We start from the raw sequence: 19,461 nt of genomic DNA, 5'->3' as shown, positions 1-19,461 counted from the left end.
ACTTTATCCCAACTTCCCTTGTCTGACTAAAGCAGAGCTTTCAGAAATATCATTTCCATTAAAGGGAGTAGTTACCTGTGAATTCAGCTGCTGTGGAGACAGACTGCCCAGTGCCACTAAGTATCAAAAGGCTCAAGAGAACCTTCCATATCTTCCCATTCCAGCCCTAACTCCCTACCCTACACTTTTTATCTTTGGCTACTGAGGGAGATGCCCATCACTGATATGCAGCAATGTACTGAGTACTGACTATAAGTATAAATAAACTTTGTCTTTTCTCTCCCAAATGTGTCTGTTACAGGCCCTCAGCTACCATTTCCTCTTATCTTCGATAATCAGATTGGACCAATCCTTTACTATTCCAAAGGAAATAATAATAGAAAACATATCAACACAGTCAAATAATGCCACAAAATAGGGAATGTCTGTTATGCAAAACTCCAATTTTATATGTGAGTCAGTAGGTGGCACCAAAGAAGAAAAAAGTATATCTTGAATCACCCACAGAACTACTCTGTGTCCCAGAAACCTAACGAAAGCTATTTCTCTAGATGGTCTGTGTTCTATTTTATCCTTAAATGTCTTAATTAGACTGAAAAATGCCTCCCTATCTCATTGAAAACAAACCAAAATAATCACAAAATAAAATCCAGAAAATATCTTGAAAAAATGTCCTATATTTCTGCCAAAAACTGATTCTGGACATCCACCTTGCTAAGTTAGACACAAATTATATTGTATTTTAAAAATATGGGGTCTTACCAGCTGTGTATCTGAAGCCTATAATCCACTAAGCAAAAGGATGAGCTCAGAGGAATTTGTCCTATAAGCTGGAGGAAAGGGAGCATTTTGGCACGTCCTATGCCTTTTGTGGCATTCCAAATGAGAGGGCAGGGATTTCTGCCATTCACTTCTAGAAATTTATGTGAAACCACAGAAATTGCTCCTAATCAAATGTTAGCCTTTACACAGACAGTAGACCAGAGAAGGACTGAGACCTTGCAATCTCATAGAAAAACTTTTTTCTTCTGTTTCTTAATTTAAAAAAATACATTCAGCAAAGTCAGGGAAGAATCCTCCCTTAAATTATTATTATTTTTTTTTAATTTTGAGAAAGAGATTGAGAGTGCACGAGCAGGAGAGAAGCAGAGAGAAAGTAAGAGAGAGAATCCCAAGCAGGCTCCAGTCTATCAGCTCAGAGCCCTATGGGGCATGACCCCACAAACCACACGATCGTGAGCTGAGCCAAAATCAAGAGCCACCGAGGTGCCCCATTTTTTTATCTTCTTGTAAATTCTTAAAGATATCTCACATATTCGTTTTACCATTCTTCATCCCAAACCAACATCAAAGCAGCACATCACCTAAAATGTAGTTGCTCAACTAACCTCATTCAGCTGTATTGACTAAAATAAGGAGAGATGCTCTTCTATAGACAATGATAACATGCTAATGGCTAGGGAAGTGTTTCTCCCAATTCCTCTCCAACAAGGTCAGAGTGGGGGGCCTCCACTTACCCTGGCAAATTCCATTGGTTTGGGAAGAAGGCACATGACCATGACATCAAAGCGAACATCACAGACTGTCTTCAACCACTTGGTGACAAACTGAGGCTTCAGTTTTTCCACCAAACTTCCAACTTCATCATCCATCATATATGCCGTGGAGTGGAACCACTGAAACACCATGGCCACCAGCCTGGCCAAGCTCTCTGTAGGTGTGTTCTCACTGGGCGTGCAAAGGCTCACCTGGAAATGGGCAGATTAGACTCTGCTTTAGCCTTCATCCATTTTACATCATTATTAAGATTCGTTTAACGGCAAAAAAAAAAAAAACAAAAAACGGTTCCCAATAATCCATCTAAAGTAGGCAGTTTATAAATGACACAGGATCATTTAACCTAGAAACTGCATTCCTTACAGGGAGAGAAGTATTGCAACAATAATTTCCCCTCGAGATTGCACCTTTCGATAAGCCTTTTCTCCTAGAAGAAACCTATTTTGTAATCTACACTAGATCAATGCTTTTTTAAAAGTTAGGTCTGCAAAGTGAAATTTCATAAATATCTTCAGTGAAAACATAATCTACCTATGTTTCCATTCTAAAATTATCAGATTTAGCTAAGGATTTTCTATCAGTAATAATTCTGAAAGCCTAGAGCCCCCTAATTCAGCACATTACAAATAGCCTTTTAAAAGCAGCTCATCGTTTATTCATTATTCATTCTGCAATAATCTTTTATGAAACACAATAGTAGGAGTCAGGAATGTACAAATAAATAAAACAGTATCCTTGCCTTCAAAGAGTTCATAATAGCAGTCATTATGTCATTAGGTAGTAAGCTCTAGGAGCAAAAAATGTGAAATCAGCAATTAAATACCAATTTGGTAAGACAAAACAAAACACAACTTTTTCAGATAACCATGTAAAAGCATAAAGAGATATATTACTATGGAGACTCAATCTATGTCTCCGTTGGGCAAAAACAAAAGTCTGCTTCTCTAACAGAACTGCCATGTTCAGCTTGCATGGAATTTGGGACTGGGATGTTTGATCTTTACTGAATGAATGTTGCCTGTGAATCAGTCAAAAACAATCAAATTGCCTGTGTTAATACAGCTCTGATTTTTCTGGTTGTATGCAAACTTGCCCTAAATAAACAAAAAGTACCACAGATACTGAACTTTCAAGAAAAATGTCATGTGTATAGATGATAGGATGCGAATGATCTGTAAATTATATTGACTCGGTTATTTCACAACATACCCTAGCAACATTCCCATCCATTTTCTGTCAAAGGTGCATTTCAAACAGTCAAGGGTCTGGCCGGTAGGCTTCAACACCTGGCTACTCATTAGAATCAACAAGAAAGCTTTTTTAAAAGTTCCCAAGATGCTAGGGTGGGATCTGGGCATTGCCATTCTTTGAAAGATTTCCCAGGGAAATCCAATGTGCAGCCCAGGGTTGAGAGCCACTGTCCTACAATATAGAGTCCCACCGCTAAGGTTAACTTTTCACTATTCACTAACTTCTTTAAAAAGAACAGGAAATATTCCTCATTGGTGCAATGTTGTCATGAGAAATAAGAAAGCAGAGAATAGCTAACTTATTATTTTCTTACTAAAAACCATATTCCAAATTGACTGAGTAGTCGCTGGTCGTGTTTATCATCATCCTTGTTGTCAAAGTCAGTGTTATCCAGGGAATGGTGGGAAGAGGAAAGTCCCAGCTGCCGCCGGCGATTCAGCTCATATTCCCGCTGCTCAGCATGGAACTCGGCTTCTTTCAACAAGCTGCCAAAGATGAGAGATGTCAAGTTAGGTGATCGAAAAACACATTCTAGGTTATGACCTATTCAGAGCAACCACTTCATGAGTACTCAGGCATAACTGGCTGCTCTCCTTCCAATTGGTAGAAGTTGCTCCAACAGGCCTAATTTCAGTTCTTTACTATGTTGTACTCCATCCCCATTTCCAAAGTGAATAAACTGAGGCACAAAGAGGCTGCTTCCTCCAATCAATTAGAATCAGGCAGAACTGATGCCTTCTGGCTCCCAGTGTACCAACCATCCCGCTAGACGCCAATACTTCCCCTAGATCTAATCTGAAGTTATGTGGACCTCAAATGCATGGTACAAAGAGAGACTGAAGAATTTATACCCAAATGGAAAAATACTCAATATCTAATATTCAAAGATCTGGGAGGTTGGAAGATGGCGGCATAGGAGGACGCTGGGTTCACCGCGCGTCCTGCTGATCACTTAGATTCCACCTACACCTGCCTAAATAACCCAGAAAACCGCCAGAGGATTAGCAGAACGGAGTCTCCGGAGCCAAGCACAGACGAGAGGCCCGCTGAAGAGGGTAGGAAGGGCGGCGAGGCGGTGCGTGCTCCACGGACTGGCGGGAGGGAGCCGGGGCGGAGGGGCAGCCTGCCAGCCAAGCAGAGCCCCCGAGTCTGGCTGGCAAAAGCGGAGGGGACGGACGGAGTGTGTTCCCACAGCAAGCGCGACTTAGCGTCTGGGAGGTCAAAAGTTAACAGCTCTGCTCGGAAAGCGGGAAGGCTGGAGGACAAAGGGAGGGAGAGCTGCTGAGCCCCCGGACTACAGAGCTCAGTTTGGTGGGGAACAAAGGCGCTCACCAGCGCCATCTCCCTCGCCCATCCCCCAGCCAAAATCCCAAAGGGAACCAGTTCCTGCCAGGGAACTTGCTTGCTCCGCGCAAACACCCAACTCTGTGCTTCTGCGGAGCCAAACCTCCGGCAGCGGATCTGACTCCCTCCCGCTGCCACAGGGCCCCTCCTGAAGTGGATCACCTAAGGAGAAGCGAGCTAAGCCTGCCCCTCCTGCCCCCGTGCACCTTGCCTACCCACCCCAGCTAATACGCCAGATCCCCAGCACCACAAGCCTGGCAGTGTGCAAGTAGCCCAGACGGGCCACGCCACCCCACAGTGAATCCCGCCCCTAGCAGAGGGGAAGAGAAGGCACACACCAGTCTGACTGTGGCCCCAGCGGTGGGCTGGGGGCAGACATCAGGTCGGACTGCGGCCCCGCCCACCAACTCCAGTTATACACCACAGCACAGGGGAAGTGCCCTGCAGGTCCCCACCACTCCAGGGACTATCCAAAATGACCAAACGGAAGAATTCCCCTCAGAAGAATCTCCAGGAAGTAGCAACAGCTAATGAACTGATCAAAAAGGATTTAAATAATATAACAGAAAGTGAATTTAGAATAATAGTCATAAAATTAATCGCTGGGCTTGAAAACAGTATAGAGGACAGCAGAGAATCTCTTGCTACAGAGATCAGGGGACTAAGGAACAGTCACGAGGAGCTGAAAAACGCTTTAAATGAAATGCAAAACAAAATGTAAACGATGACGGCTCGGCTTGAAGAGGCAGAGGAGAGAACAGGCGAACTAGAAGATAAAGTTATGGAAAAAGAAGAAGCTGAGAAAAAGAGAGATAAAAAAATCCAGGAGTATGAGGGGAAAATTAGAGAACTAAGTGATACACTAAAAAGAAATAATATACGCATAATTGGTATCCCGGAGGAGGAAGAGAGAGGGAAAGGTGCTGAAGGGGTACTTGAAGAAATAATAGCTGAGAACTTCCCTGAACTGGGGAAGGAAAAAGGCATTGAAATCCAAGAGGCACAGAGAACTCCCTTCAGATGTAACTTGAATCGATCTTCTGCACGACATATCATAGTAAAACTGGCAAAATACAAGGATAAAGAGAAAATTCTGAAAGCACCAAGGGATAAACGTGCCCTCACATATAAAGGGAGACCTATAAGACTCGTGACTGATCTCTCTTTTGAAACTTGGCAGGCCAGAAAGGCTTGGCACGATATCTTCAGTGTGCTAAACAGAAAAAATATGCAGCCGAGAATCCTTTATCCAGCAAGTCTGTCATTTAGAATAGAAGGAGAGATAAAGGTCTTCCCAAACAAACAAAGATCTGTAAATGAGCAACAAAGACTCCTTTTTCAACCTGCTAAACAAGTCATAATTTTTTTTTCAGTTTATTTATTTATTTTGAGAGAGAGAGAGAGAGAGAGAGAAAGTGCAAGCAGGGGAGGGGCAGAGAGAGAGGGTGAGAGAGAATCCCAAACAGTCTCTGCCAGTCAGTGCGGAGCCTGATGCAGGGCTCAAACTTGCCAACTATGAGATCATGATCCGGGCCGAAACCAAGAGGTGGACGCTTAACTGACTGAGTTATCAGGGCACCCCAACAAGTCATAATTTGTAAGAATAAGACCCAATGTTGGCAAGAGTGTAGCCAAAACTAGCAATTTCATACAATGCTTTTGGCATTATAAATTCATATGCACACTCTGAAAATCAGTTTGGTAATGCATCAATAGCCATTAAAGCATTCATACCCTTTGACCCAGCCAACCATATCTGGTCGTCTACCCTAAAAAAATAAAAAATAGAAAAACAGCACTATTCACAACAATATTTATCACAGTAATATATAATAGTAAAAATGGAAGCAATCTAAAAATCTAAAGGTGGAGGGAAATAATCTAGATGAAAATTATGTTTCCACTAAAAATGGTAAATACAGAAACTATCTAACAACATGCAAAAGAGCTAATGGTATAATGTTATATCAAAAAATTATGATATACTGTGATTATAATTCTATAAATAAGATGTGCATTTGAGTAAAACTAGAAGAACATGTGCAACACTGATAATGATGACAGCAGTATAGTTGGTTTTTTCTTCTATTTCCAAACTCTCTGTAATGTTTCATTTGACAAACATTTATTGCATTTCTACATGCATCAGCCACTGAAGTAAGAGACACAGAAAAGAGTCTCTATCCTTAAAACATACAGTCCAACATTATTTCTTTAATTTTTAAAAATCTGGCTTCAGTGACTATTATGCAAAAAGAGAACAAGTCTAAAGTTATCATTTCCAAAGCTCCTTTTTCTGTCACGTGATAGGAGAGAAAGCCAACCGCCTGCACGACTGGGCTCCTGTCTCACTGGAGAGCCCGCAGCTTTACCCCAGTACCGAATTACCTAGAGCTCGCCACACTTTACAGTGCACAGTCAGGCCTCAGGCACCCCCTTCCCACCCCTCACTCTGAGGGGTGCCTCTGCTTCACTTTCCTAAAACTCTGCTCTGCACTATCACTCTGCTTGCCATACTGAACCGCAATCCTGTGCTTCTGTCTTTATACTCCCTACATAGGTAAGGTGAAGGTGGAGACTACATTTTATTCTCTCTTGTCTCCCAAGTGCCTAACACACACTTGGCTGAATGAATGAATTAAAACATCGTCACTGGGGCGGCTGTGTAGCTCACGTGGTTAAGCATCTGACCTGGGCTCAGACCATGATCTCATGGTTTATGAGTTCCAGCCCCGCATAGGGCTCTGTGCTCTGCACTGACAGCGTGGAGTCTGTCTGAGACTCTCTCTCTCTCTCCCCCCCCCCTTTCTCTGCTGCTCCCCAACTTGAATGCACGCACACACACACACACACACTCTCTCTCTCTCCCTCAAAATGAATAAATAAACTTAAAAAAAATCCTCACTGCTTTATGGAAGGTGAGAGGCTAGGCTGAGGGCACCTGAAGTTGAATGAACTTTACCAATGTGCCAAGGGTGGCTCAAAACCAAGGTGGGGTTTCCAGTAGACCACTAACCAGCTGCCTGTTACCTGATCACAGCCTCCACGGCGCAGACCAGCTCCTCGGCACCGCATTCCCGAGTGTTGATGGGTGGAGGGGAGGTCTGATAGAGGTGGGTCTCCGACGCAGCCCCCACTTCATTGCTGTGATGATTCGAGTGGCATCTCTTGCAGTACCGAACGGGCCTGTTTCCGTGACGGCCACAGCAGCCCGCTGAAAAGCAGGTAACAACTGCTCTTCTTACATGGGAACTGCAGTTCTAGAAGCAAAAAATAGCGAAATCAACTAAAACTGGTCACTGAGGTAAATGGAGCTAAGAAGTGGAACAAACGGAATGTAAAGGGGCCTCCGAAAGTGGCTGCACATTTCTAAAGTTTCCAAAACACGGGTCACTCCTAACCAGTTACATTTCAGGCAGAGCTAAAAATGAAGGTAAGATGCGGTTTCTATTGGTGTGAGTGGCAGAAAAGCTCTAAAGAGGGAGGAGTGGAACTGTGTTGAAAAGCCCTCTGTAAAGCTACCTCAGTCATGGGTTGGGGATGGGGCGCTTTCTGGATTATTTCCAGTTAGTGTTTCAAGAGTTTTCAGCAGAAATATGGAGGAAAAAACCTAAAACTGTGGTCCAGAGAGAGTGCATCACAGCACATCAGAATAGGAAGGGAATAATTTCCCCCAAATTACTTTCAAATTACTTATCCACCACTGAAGGAGCAGATTTCCAGTGCAGCTCTCCTGTCCTTGCTGTGTTCAAGGACAGGTAGGGGGCCCTAAGCAGGCCTCCCACCCACTCACGCCCTCCGCCAGCATTCTTTCCATTAAGACCTAAAGAATACATCAAATACGTCAACAGACACCACAGGAATATAGCAAAACACAGCAAGAACCATTCATAGAACGAGCTGCTGACATCAACTATAGGCAAGGAGTCAACAGATGAAGGGATGCCAATGAGAAAAGTAGGGGCACGTAAGACAGATTCCAGAGTCCAAGGGGGCTATGTCAGAGCTGCCCTGACAAGAGGCAGGGGAGAGAGTCACCATCTGAGGAGCTGTGAGGAAACGCTCCTGACTTCTGCAAAAATATGTGTCCCAAGTCTGTGAGAGATGCCACACCATGTGCTCAACATCTTGTGTCCTAAGAGCTTTGCAGACTTTCAATAGAGCTTATAAAGATGTGAACACCTCGCGGGGATGTTATACTATAGGCCATTATGAACTCAGAGCCTGGTGAATATTTGAGACCCCTCCATGACAGATCTTTTGAGGGCAGAATAAGGAAGGAGGCCAGCACAAAACCTACACCAAAACACTGACAATGTGTTGAACTGCCTATCAAAGCGACCATTTCAAAGTAGGGTTTGTTCCACCTTGCTTTTAGCACAAGGCTTTGGACACTGGTGTCAGCAAATCTCATTTTCTAAACAGGACTCAGGCCTACAAATCATAAAAGCCAAGTGTAACATTTTTGTAATTTTTTTTTCTTTTCATTAATAAGGTTTTTAAAATTATTTGTTAAAATACAGTGTGTTTATTCTGCAACTGAGGCCCAAGTCTTGTGAGCATCCAACTCAGTCCTGACTCGAAGTGGTGTATTTTTCCCATGTGTCCTTCCTTTCTCACTCACACACTAACTTTCATTCTGGAAGCACAAGAACCCTTATTGGCTTAGGGCTTCTGCTTGCCACCAAACCAATACCACACCACTAGCAGTGTGGTATATATCAGAGCATGTTTTTAGTGTTTAATTTCTTCCTCTTCATTATAATTAGTCTTTGTTCCTCTGGCATTCCCACCATTCTATAAACAAGAGAATGTGGATATGGGTTTAGTGGGTAGTTATTCACTATAATAAAGCCCTGAAGTTTAAGGCCTGCAATTTACCATCCTATTTTCTGTTCACATATTATTTACATTCTTCCCACATGCAAATTCTTGGCTGGAGGTTCAAGGTCTTGTCATCTAAATCAAGTCCAGCTGTGTATGAGGCTCTTTGGGTTGGCTTCCTCAGGTATGCTTCCATTTGCCTTGAATCTAGATGGACTCATGGCTGCTTCAATCAAGAGAGTATGGCAGAAGTGATACCTATATGACTCTTGAGGCCAGATTTAAAAAGACATGCAGCTTCCACCTGGCCATCTTGAAATGTTCTCTCTTCAGATGCTTCCTCATTGGAATACTCAGAACTTTGTCCTGGCCAAGCCATGTAGAGAGGCAATGGGTAAGTCTCTTGTCAACAGCGCTGCATAAGCCCAGCCTTCAAGTCACCCCACCCGAGAGCCAAAACATATGATCTGGAAGCCTCTAGATAATCCCAGCCCCCAGTTATTCAAGTCTTCCCTGATGAGAACTCCAACATCATCAAGCAGAGACAGGCTATGGACTGTGCCCTGTCCCAATCCCTGACCAACAAAATCTATGAGCATAATTAAATGGATTGTTGGTTTATGCTACTACATTTGAGTGATTTAGTGATTTCTTATGCAGTTATCTGGATACACACCAACTAGGAGTCAACCTGCTTTATCACCATGTGCTACCAATTCTAAATAATATCGGCAATAAAATACTTTGCCCCAAAATAACCTTTGCTTGACTTAAGTTCTAACCAATTCTTGTGGTTCCCACTAAGTTTTAATAAGCCACAGTCAGTCCTCAACCCATGTGGACTCAGTGATATGCATTCATTTCAAAAGTAAAGCAGAGAAAAAAAAAAAAAAAAAAAAAGTAAAGTAGAGAGATTTCCCAGAGATTCAAATTCAGATGGGCATAGTTTCTCCAGCTACTCTGTTTCACTGCTTTGAACTTTAAACATAAAAAAAAAATCCCAACCTGTCTCACAGAATGACAGAATTGACATAAATCAAAGTCTTTCTCTTTACCTTTACAATCTTGATGCTTATTTCAAACCCACTGTTCAACTGTAGGAATATGTACTCCAGAAGAGGTAGACACAAACTGTACCCAAAGCAAGCTCAAACAATTCTGAACTATCACGAACTTAATGAATGTTCTCTAAATTAACTTTCATATAAAACACATTTATTAAAGGATAAGTAATAAAAATCTGCTAATTTGAAATTTATTACTAAAAATAATTTTGTCATATAAAGTAGGGCAGTGTTAAAAAAATGATCCACTCTGGGTATCAAATATGTTAGGTATACCACCAGAGTCAGGACATACTAATTTGGAATATAAAACTGCTTCTCATCCTCGTCCCTCCAGCTTATAAAAGATTCTCAAAGTAGGATATAGCCTCAGGATAAAAAATCAAATCAAAAATATGCTGACTGGCTGCACAATCCTCTGTTAAAACTTCAGAAAGATAAAAGATGGTGATGCTCAGTTGAGCCTTTCAGCTAGAAGAGGGCTTCTAATAATTTTAAGGGCAGACTGAAATGCCCCAAGTACAGAAAGGACCGTCCCCAAAAGAATTATAGAGGCGGTTTGGGGGGCACTGAACTCCAATGAGATTTATTGAAAATCCACAAGGTTTTACAGAAAGTCTTATTAGCAAAAGCGCCATCGACTTAGACTACAGGGGACAGACACAGTTCAACATGAAAGGAAGTCTATGGGACCCGACTTCTGCATCAGGGAGCAAGCTAAGGGAGCCCCTCAACTGCACCATGTGCCATTTCTTCTCGGAAAAGATGTTTCAGAGAGTAAAGAATGTAGGAGAACAACAATGGATTAGGGAACTACTCCCAGGATGTAAAACCACATCCTAGTCAAGGCACACTCGCTATCCCTGGAGACAGGGGAGCCGTTGTCATGTTCGTGGCTGGAGCTGCTACAGTCCTCCGACAGCTATGTGCTTCCATTTCCTCTTCCAAATGGAGGCCTACTGCTGTCATCCTGTCCCTGTCTCACCATCTTGTGTAGGGTGTGGAGGGGGCAGGTAACTTGCCTTTTTAGTTCACAGGTCTCTGGATCAAGAGAATTTGTACCCAAGGAGTTTCATCAGTGACCAGACCATATGCAGATCACAAGATGATGAACTGAAGCCATAAATGGATTTAAGACTTTAGGAGGTCTCGTAAGGTGGTGAAAGTATTTTACATGTGGAAGAAATGTAAGTAATTATGTCCGGAGGGTAGATTATGGTAGATTAAATGTGACCACGGAATTCTTGTCGCTCCTTTTCTAAAGGGGAGAGGTCTATGTCCCCACTCCTTGAATCTGGGCTGGACTTGGGACTTGCTCTGACCAGTGGAATGCAGCAGAAGTGATGCTGTGTGACTTAGGAGCTTCAATCTCAAAAGGCCTTGCGACTTCCTCTCTCATTCGCTCAGAACACTGCTGCCTTGTGAACAAATCCAGCCTCGCCCCCTGGAGGATGAGACACCTAATGGAAAGAGGGAGAGCCAGACACCCCTGTCATCCAACCATTCCAGCTGTCCCAGCTGAGGCCCCAGACATGGGAGTGAGCTCATCTGGGGCCAGCCAATCCCTAGGCTACCCACCAATTGACTGCAGGCACATGAGTGAACCTAGGGGAGTTTATCAAAAGAACTGTCTCATTGAGCACAGGCCAAATTGCCAATCCACAGAACTGTGATCAATAAATGTCTGTTGTTACAAGCCACGATATTTTAGATTATGTGACAACAGATCACTGAAATAGCCCTCCAAAGGTACCCACTCATGACCAATTCCTAAACATTTAAGTGACTTGTACATGGTCTCATAGGTAGGTGGGGATAGAGCTGGCCAGAAACCAAGGCTCTCAACCAACTAATCCAAAGTTCTTTGTATGATGCCTTACTACCTTCTCTTGTACTTTTCAACAACTAGAACAAGAAAAGAAGATGGAAATGGCTCAGGGAAACTGTTATGAAAAGTGGCTATAGGCAATTTGAAGGTAGAATCTTTAGAGATTTCATTCATCTTACATCTAAATGAATGTTTTCTATATAAATACAGTCAGTCTGGGCATGTTTTTGACACACATATATTGAACTATTTGCACTCCACTTCAAAGCAATAAAGATGTCTAGCACACAAGATACATCCTTTACCAAGGTTAAGGTAAAAGCTTTTTGTAACTAGAGTCACATATGCTTTTATTTCAGATTACATACCAAAAACACTGTGCGTAAGATGGGTGAGCAAAAGCAGAAATGGAAAGAGAGACCATTCGGACACAGTAATCTTGCATGCTCAATGATTTATTTTCCCCCTTCAGGAATACAGTGACATGTACATACTGGGAAACCGTGGTGCAGAAATGAGGCAGATGTCAATGAATGAATTTACATACAAACACAGCAAATCATGCCCCCACCACACAGATAGTTTGCTCTTACCTTTTTCTGACATATAGCAGATATTTCAGCTGTAAGGGGAAGGTACACAATATATTAACAAAGAAAGACAGCCCATTTTAAATGAGGGCAGCCACGAAGGTGAGTAAAAGCAAGCTTAGTAACACAACCTCTAGACCTGACCAAAACAGCTTCTCTCTTGTCTTATTGTCATCTCCCTGTGTTTGATGAGGTTAGGAACACCTCTATGCTGCAAATACTTCCCCTATTCTTAAAAGTAATTCAACCTCCTCAGACATGACTTAGAATTCAGATCACATTAGGGGCACCCGGGTGGCCCAGTTGGTTAAACGTCTGACTTCGACTCAGGTCATGATCTCACGGTTCGTAAGTTCGAGCCCTCATCAGGCTCTGAGCTGACAACTTGGAGCCTGGAGCCTGTTTCAGATTCTGTGTCTCCCTCTCTCTCTGACCCTCCCCCACTCACAGTCTGTCTCTCTCTCAAAAATAAACAAACATTTAAAATTTTTTAATAAATAAAATAAAATAAAATAAAATAAAATAAAATAAAACAAAACAAAAAGAATTCAGATCATGTTAAAGCCAAAGCAAAATAACATTCATCTCACCTCCTCATCTGACATAGAACAAAACTGAGGTTTGCATAACTTCTTCAACATCACACAGGCTATCAATTGATAAAGGCAGATCTAGAGATAACATCTCTGGATTCCCTGTTTACTGTCTTCCATTATGCTACGACACCAAGTTGATGTGATATATTTAGAGCTTCACCATGGAGATGATTTGCTATTTCAAAACTGTAGAAAAACCTTACTAACTTGGATTACTCAGAGACGAATTATTGATTTATATCAGTCCTTAACTAGTGTAAAACCACCTACATGCTCATTTCAGAGAAAGCAATTGGCAAACTCATGGATTGGCCAGTTGGAGTAAGGCGCTCAAACTACTGTCTACTTCAGGATCAACAAACAGATACATATTCTTTTCAGTGGGCACAGCAATTATTTTCGTGAAAATTGATGCTTGAGAATACTTGAAAATAATTTTTCCAGGAATATGTTAACATTCCCCATGAAATAGTTAAGTGTTCAAAAAATGAACTGAAGCATTACTTACAGTATAGTCTATGTTAAAATTTATCAAAAAGGTCAAGATAAATGTCTCCCAAACTGGAAATTATGAATTAGTAGATGCTAAACTGATGAAATTTATAACTCAGTTTTTAAAACTGGTTTTGAATAATTAATGGTTATTAACTGTTTGATATCTTAGAGTCTGTCTTAACCAGAAGTTAGTGTCACACCTCTAGATAAATAATTAAAAGTTATTACAAGTTTTCTTCCAAAGATGAATATCTTCTGGAGAAGGTGACCAGAATTCAGCAACACATCTGATATTTAAAAATGTAGTTTTGCTCCTGACTATAGACTTCACCTTGGAGCACTGGCAGTTCACTAACAAGGTAGCCTAATTTAAGGAGGGAAAAATTTACCTTTACCCATAAAACCCAAATCTTTTCACAGTTATTCTTATATAAATTTTCAAAATGTCTCTTTGAAGGATATAGAGGCTGACATTACTGACCCATTTTACAGACAAAGATCATTCACTAATTTATTTCTTAAGGGTGAGATGACCTAATATTAAAAGTTAGACTACAGGGCACCTGGGTGGCTCAATTGGTTAAGCGTCTGACTTCGGCTCAGGTCATGATCTCGTGGTTCGTGAGTTTGAGCCCCGCATCAAGCTCTGTGCTGACAGCTTGGAGCCTGGAGCCTGCTTCAGATTCTTTGTCTCCCTCTCTCTCTCTACCCCTTGCCTGCTTATACTCCATCTGTCTTTCTCTCTCAAAAACAAACATTAAAAAAAAAAAAGTTAGACTACAAAGAAATAGTGTAATTATCATCAAGAAAATGGCCTTAAGTTGTTTGTTTTTTTTTAATGTTCACAGAATTTAGTTAACATAAGATTTTTACAGTTCTTCTTAAATATGGCCTTTCATAGAAAGTCTTCTATTATCTACCTCTGAAGTCATATATCAAAGCTCCTATGGACCCCCAGCTTTTCCACCTTTCATCTTTCCTCTGCTTTCCCGAATAATTTTCCCTGGTCATTTCAGCCTCCAATTAAGTGGCTGGGATACCTGCTTCCAGATGTGTGAAGGAAACCTCTGTCTGGGACCTGCCACCTTACAAGACATAGCTTTCAGAACTCTAACCAACTACAAACATCACAGTCCCGTCTCTTAACTGAGATGAGTCACCTATACTTTATCCCCACTTTACTAGGGAGACTGAGTCTCAGAGCAATTAAATGATGTTCCCTAAAAACACAGAGCTAGTAATAGCAGTAGGAGAAAGCCCCATGATTCAATGTTCTTCCCACTGATGTTTCCTATTCCCTTTCTGACCTGGCACAGCAAACATCATTGGCAATGCCTGTTATACATACAGAAAATCTCTTAAGACATAATTCAGCAGGGCTTTTGTCACAGAGAATCTTAATTCCAACATCTACCCTTAATTTCGGGAAAGGTGATACCTCTTCCTTCATTATTAAATGTGTGGGTATAAGGAAGACATTGATCTAATGCTTCATCTCAATGACTATTCACAGAATATAATACTTTGGTTACTGTCCTTGTAAAATAATACAGTACAAAAGGAGACAAACCAACCATGCCATTAGTCATGATTACTTATTATTCATCCTTTCTCATGTAAACCGTACCTTGAGGCAGAAGCACATCAATGAGCCATTCACTGTGGTCCCTGTAAAGAAAAGCAAAATTCATTTTTGAGCTTCTTTGTAATGTTACCCTTCCACATGAATGTTTATAAGCTGCACGCTATTACTAAGAGGCTTTCGATAGAAAGGAAATGTCATTAAGAGCACTATCATAATCAACTTTTTAAAAGTCTAATGCATTGCCCCTAAATTATAAATTATTGGCATTTCATCCTATTCACTTATCTTTAAATGATACTTTCCAGATGCTAGTGAAGCCAACCAAAGTACAGCATGATGTGTACAACCCTGAGTGTGATTCTGTGAAACTAACAAGCAGAGAGAACCCATTTGAACTATACGTCACGTTTGAAAGCCATGGTTTTCTTTTCTTTTGCTCTTGTGGCCTTTTTTAACCGGGTCACTTGAAAATTGGAGCTGTTTTATTAAGTGTCACTGCTTTCTCTTATCACATGGGGAGAAGTACTGCAATTTTTCAAAGCTGAAATCTCTCAAATGAAAATTTGCTATATATCAAATATTTGACAAACTAACCTTTAAAAAACAGAGAGGTTAGTGGGAAATGTGGGCAATGTAACCAATTTAATAAAACTGGTTGTTCTTATCTTCTCTGGTTACCCTACTTTCTCTTCTTGGAGGACTCTTATACCTACCCCGCAATCCTCTGGCTGCATTCTTCGCAGAGATACAATGGGGGTGGTTTATCCCCTAGAGCTACTGACAGGGAAGGGTCGATACACATCTGAAACACAGGAAAAGGCAGAATGAACTCTCCTGTCCTGTTTATCACAATCCCCACATCGTAAGTGCAATCGTGACAGATTTTCAAAAGCAAACTGGAATAAATATTGTTAGTAAAACCCATTTTAACCTATAGCTATTTTTGCTGCACTGGCTGAGGAGTCCACACTGGAGATGTAAATGTGGCTACTGTGGTTTTTCATTTCTCCTGTTGTCTGCAGTTTCAAGTGACAAATAGTGTCAAGAAATCCACCCTCACTCCACAAAGAGAAAAAATCTTGTTCAATAGTGGCTCGAATTGCTTCTGTATTACTCGTACAGTAATTCCTTCTCGAAAGTGGTAAACATAGCAATCTCTCTTTAGGAAAAGGAAAACATATCAAGATTTTAAAATCATAACTGCTACCAAAATTCTGGCAGTAGAGAATTTTGCTTCTTAAAAGAAACCTCATTCAAAAAATTTCCCATGAAATCTAACACTGAGCAATTTGCTTTTCTTACTCTGAAATCTAAGTTCTATATCAGTCATCCAATGTTACATTTTTAGATGTTTTTTCCTTACACACATGACCTGTGGTTTGCTTAGCTCTGTTCAATTTTGGATTATTTATGGCTCAGTTTTCATGAGCCTAAGCACAGAGATGAAAAGTGTTAATTTTGCTGTTGATCATCAGTGTATTTTCCAGTATCTAGATATTTAAAATCAAGTGAATGCAACTAGCTAAGTTTTGTACTTTGCATCCTGTTAAATGTCTATAACTTACCAAAGTCATTTTGAATTCTGTTTTCCTGTCCTTCAGGAAATAATGAATCCATGCTATAGCTGACTGTACAGATAATGTGCCTAGGACACAAATTCCTCTGGAACTCCACTCTGACTTTTTTTTTTTTTTTTAGCTGTTTTTACTGATTTGGGAGGAAAAATGAACTGAACTTGTAACCCAAACAGCCTGACATTTAAAGTTAAAACCCTGAAGAATTTTGTGTGTCATCCTTGCACAGGGACCATGCTAAACTTCTCTGTATCATTCCAATTTTAGTATATGTGCTGCCGAAGCAACTATATGTGCTACCTGAAGAGTTTCAACAATTGGGGGAACAAGAGTTAGAACTCCTAAATTTCAATCGTTATACCATCAAAATCTGTAAATTATATATTCCCTGATGTTCCAAGTCCAGTGTGAAAATTTTCCTTAGATAAGTTTCATGCTTCTTTTAATGCCATGAATAACTACTTTTTGGTGTGTTAATCCAGGATTAGCAAACTTCCTGGAAATGATCAGAGAGTAAATAGTTCAGGCTTTGTGGACCATACGTTCTCTGTCACAACTACCCAACTCTGCTGTTGCAGCATGAAAACAGCCATAGACAATAATACACAAGTAAATGAGCACAGCTATGTTCCAATTAAACGTTATTTACAAAACAGTCAGTAGCCCAGATTTGGCTATGGGCCATTGTTTGCTGACTCCTGTGTTAGATAATTATCTGGGCTCCAAAGTATTTCATAAAGTGATCTGCAAACAGAACCAAGGAAAACCAAAAGCAGAGTGTGATATAATGAACTCTAAGTTCCAACATATTTTCATTTTGAATCCTGTAGGAGCTTTTGGCTCTTGCCTAAAAAACACTTTTTTGCAATGTATTGCAACCAAAATAGATAATACTTTTCTATTTGGCTAATCATCACTGCCTAGTGATAAAGCTCACGAATATGGAGAGAGTATTTTTTGGACGGATAAATCCACTTTCCCTGAGTCTTTCCCATGTACCCCATGAAATCTGTTCTTCAAAATAGTTACTTTACTTTCATTTCTAGTGAGTCATTGATACTTCTGTCAGGTAAACATATTTTTTCATTCCATTCAAAAGGAAAAACTCCTAGGCTGTTAGAACTATAATCACTAGTGATTAGCTAGGTGACCTCTGACATGTTCAATGAATTAGTTCATATGACCCATCACATTTGTGGATAGTAGGGTCAACTCTGTTTACTCTGAACAGGCCAGTTTACATCCATATTAATATGTTCATATCTGACTGCTGCATTAAAAATAGTTATTTTCCATTTATAAATACAATGATGCCCAACGTAAAGGCTTGAGAAAATGGAGAGAAGAAGAATATTTAAGTAACTCATTAACCCTCCATTTCGATGCAATCACTAATAACATTCTAATGAGTATTATTGGTTGTTTTTCACTATAAATATGAATATAAATGTATATTTATGTGATTTTTAAATTAAATTGGCATCATACTATACAAATTCACGGCTTCATTTTCATTTAACATTATTCTGTACCTATCTGGATGTTGCATACCCTCAACCTATATGTCATATGGTCATATCTATGTGAGTTTGAGGAGTGCTTATATTGTAATGAAAAAAACAATACTGAGCCAGACCTGTTGTCGAGCAAAAACAGCCCCAGCACTGAAATCATTAACAAGAATGTTACCTTTCCAAGGAAGCAGAGTAAAAATACAAAAGAAAACTCTTCAGGAAAACTGGAGTTCAGAAAGTAAAATCTGGAGGGCGATAAAAATGTTTAGGCAGACAGAGATGGTAGTTACACAGCATTGTGAATGTGCTAAATGCCATTGAATCATTCCCTTTAAAATGGTTACTTTTATGTTATATGAATTTCACTTCAATAAAATGGGACTTTAGAAAGTAGGATGGTGTGGCCTGTCCTGCACAACTGGCTACAGGGACCAGCTTGTAAGAGAAAGAAAAGCAAACCCAGACCAGGGCGGTGGACTAACCCATTTGCCTAGAAGGGAGGGAGAAAATCTAATTTGTGATGACTTCTGTGAGTAGAAAATCAAAAGTCACTACTAATCAGGAAGTCAGAAGACTCCTGAGAATGCAGGCTGACATAAGATCAGGAGGAAAGTAACCGGAAAAATCAAACAAAAAATACCTCCTTTCTATCCATATCTGAGTAAACCAAAAGAAGGCATTGTAACATAGGCAGAAAGAGAAAAGGGCAGCTATAGAAACTAAAGTAAGGGAGCTATGCAATTCTCACCACCGTGAAGAATTAAGCTGAATTCCATGGCTAAAATGAACTCACATGTGTTTAGCTCAAAATGTCATCACACCAAAGAAAAGTACCTTTGAACCCCAAATGTTTGTGGAATTTCAGAGGAGGGGCACACATAGTAGGATGGGTAAGAACTATGCTTCCATTAGTGAGTTACCCTCACACACGCTCTTTCTCAACATAAAGTCATTCAATGTGCCTTCTTTAATTAATTATTTTATTTTATTTTTTAATGTTTTATTTATTTAAGAGGGAGAGAGAGAGAGCACGCGCCAGTGGAGGAGGGGCAGAGAGAGAGGGAGATAGAGGATCCAAAGCAAGCTCCACACTGACAGCAGAGAGCCTGACGTGGGGCTAGAACTCGTGAACCGTGAGATCATGACCTGAGCAGAGATTAAGAGTTGGAGGCTTAATCTATTGTGCCGTTCACACGCCCCTATTCATTTTTTATTTTAGAGAGAGAGAGCATGAGCAGG

General features: G+C 40.7%; 1 protein-coding gene and 1 non-coding gene across 23 annotated transcripts in view; both read right to left on the bottom strand.

Annotated features, from left to right (window-relative positions):
* The window catches only part of UNC79 (unc-79 homolog, NALCN channel complex subunit), a 266,834-nt gene that overhangs the window by 147,258 nt on the left and 100,115 nt on the right, over positions 1–19,461 (bottom strand). For all 22 annotated transcript variants that reach the window (XM_019462133.2, XM_019462137.2, XM_053889744.1 and 19 more), the window contains 6 exons: positions 15,848–15,936; positions 15,177–15,217; positions 12,462–12,490; positions 7,183–7,412; positions 3,122–3,293; positions 1,518–1,748 (listed from right to left, as the gene is read on the bottom strand). In XM_019462133.2, coding sequence (XP_019317678.2) covers positions 1,518–1,748; positions 3,122–3,293; positions 7,183–7,412; positions 12,462–12,490; positions 15,177–15,217; positions 15,848–15,936 — 792 coding nt within the window. The remainder of the gene's footprint in view (positions 1–1,517; positions 1,749–3,121; positions 3,294–7,182; positions 7,413–12,461; positions 12,491–15,176; positions 15,218–15,847; positions 15,937–19,461) is intronic.
* LOC128773150 (U6 spliceosomal RNA) lies at positions 16,892–16,995 on the bottom strand. The gene has a single exon (XR_008417432.1). It is a non-coding gene; the product is annotated as a U6 spliceosomal RNA (small nuclear RNA).

The sequence above is a fragment of the Panthera pardus genome, unplaced genomic scaffold, assembly GCF_024362965.1.
Source record: "Panthera pardus isolate Hobbes unplaced genomic scaffold, ASM2436296v1 HiC_scaffold_24, whole genome shotgun sequence".
Lineage (NCBI taxonomy): Eukaryota > Metazoa > Chordata > Mammalia > Carnivora > Felidae > Panthera > Panthera pardus.
Note: the sequence above shows the minus strand (reverse complement) of the source record. Positions and strands in the feature narration are given on the sequence as shown.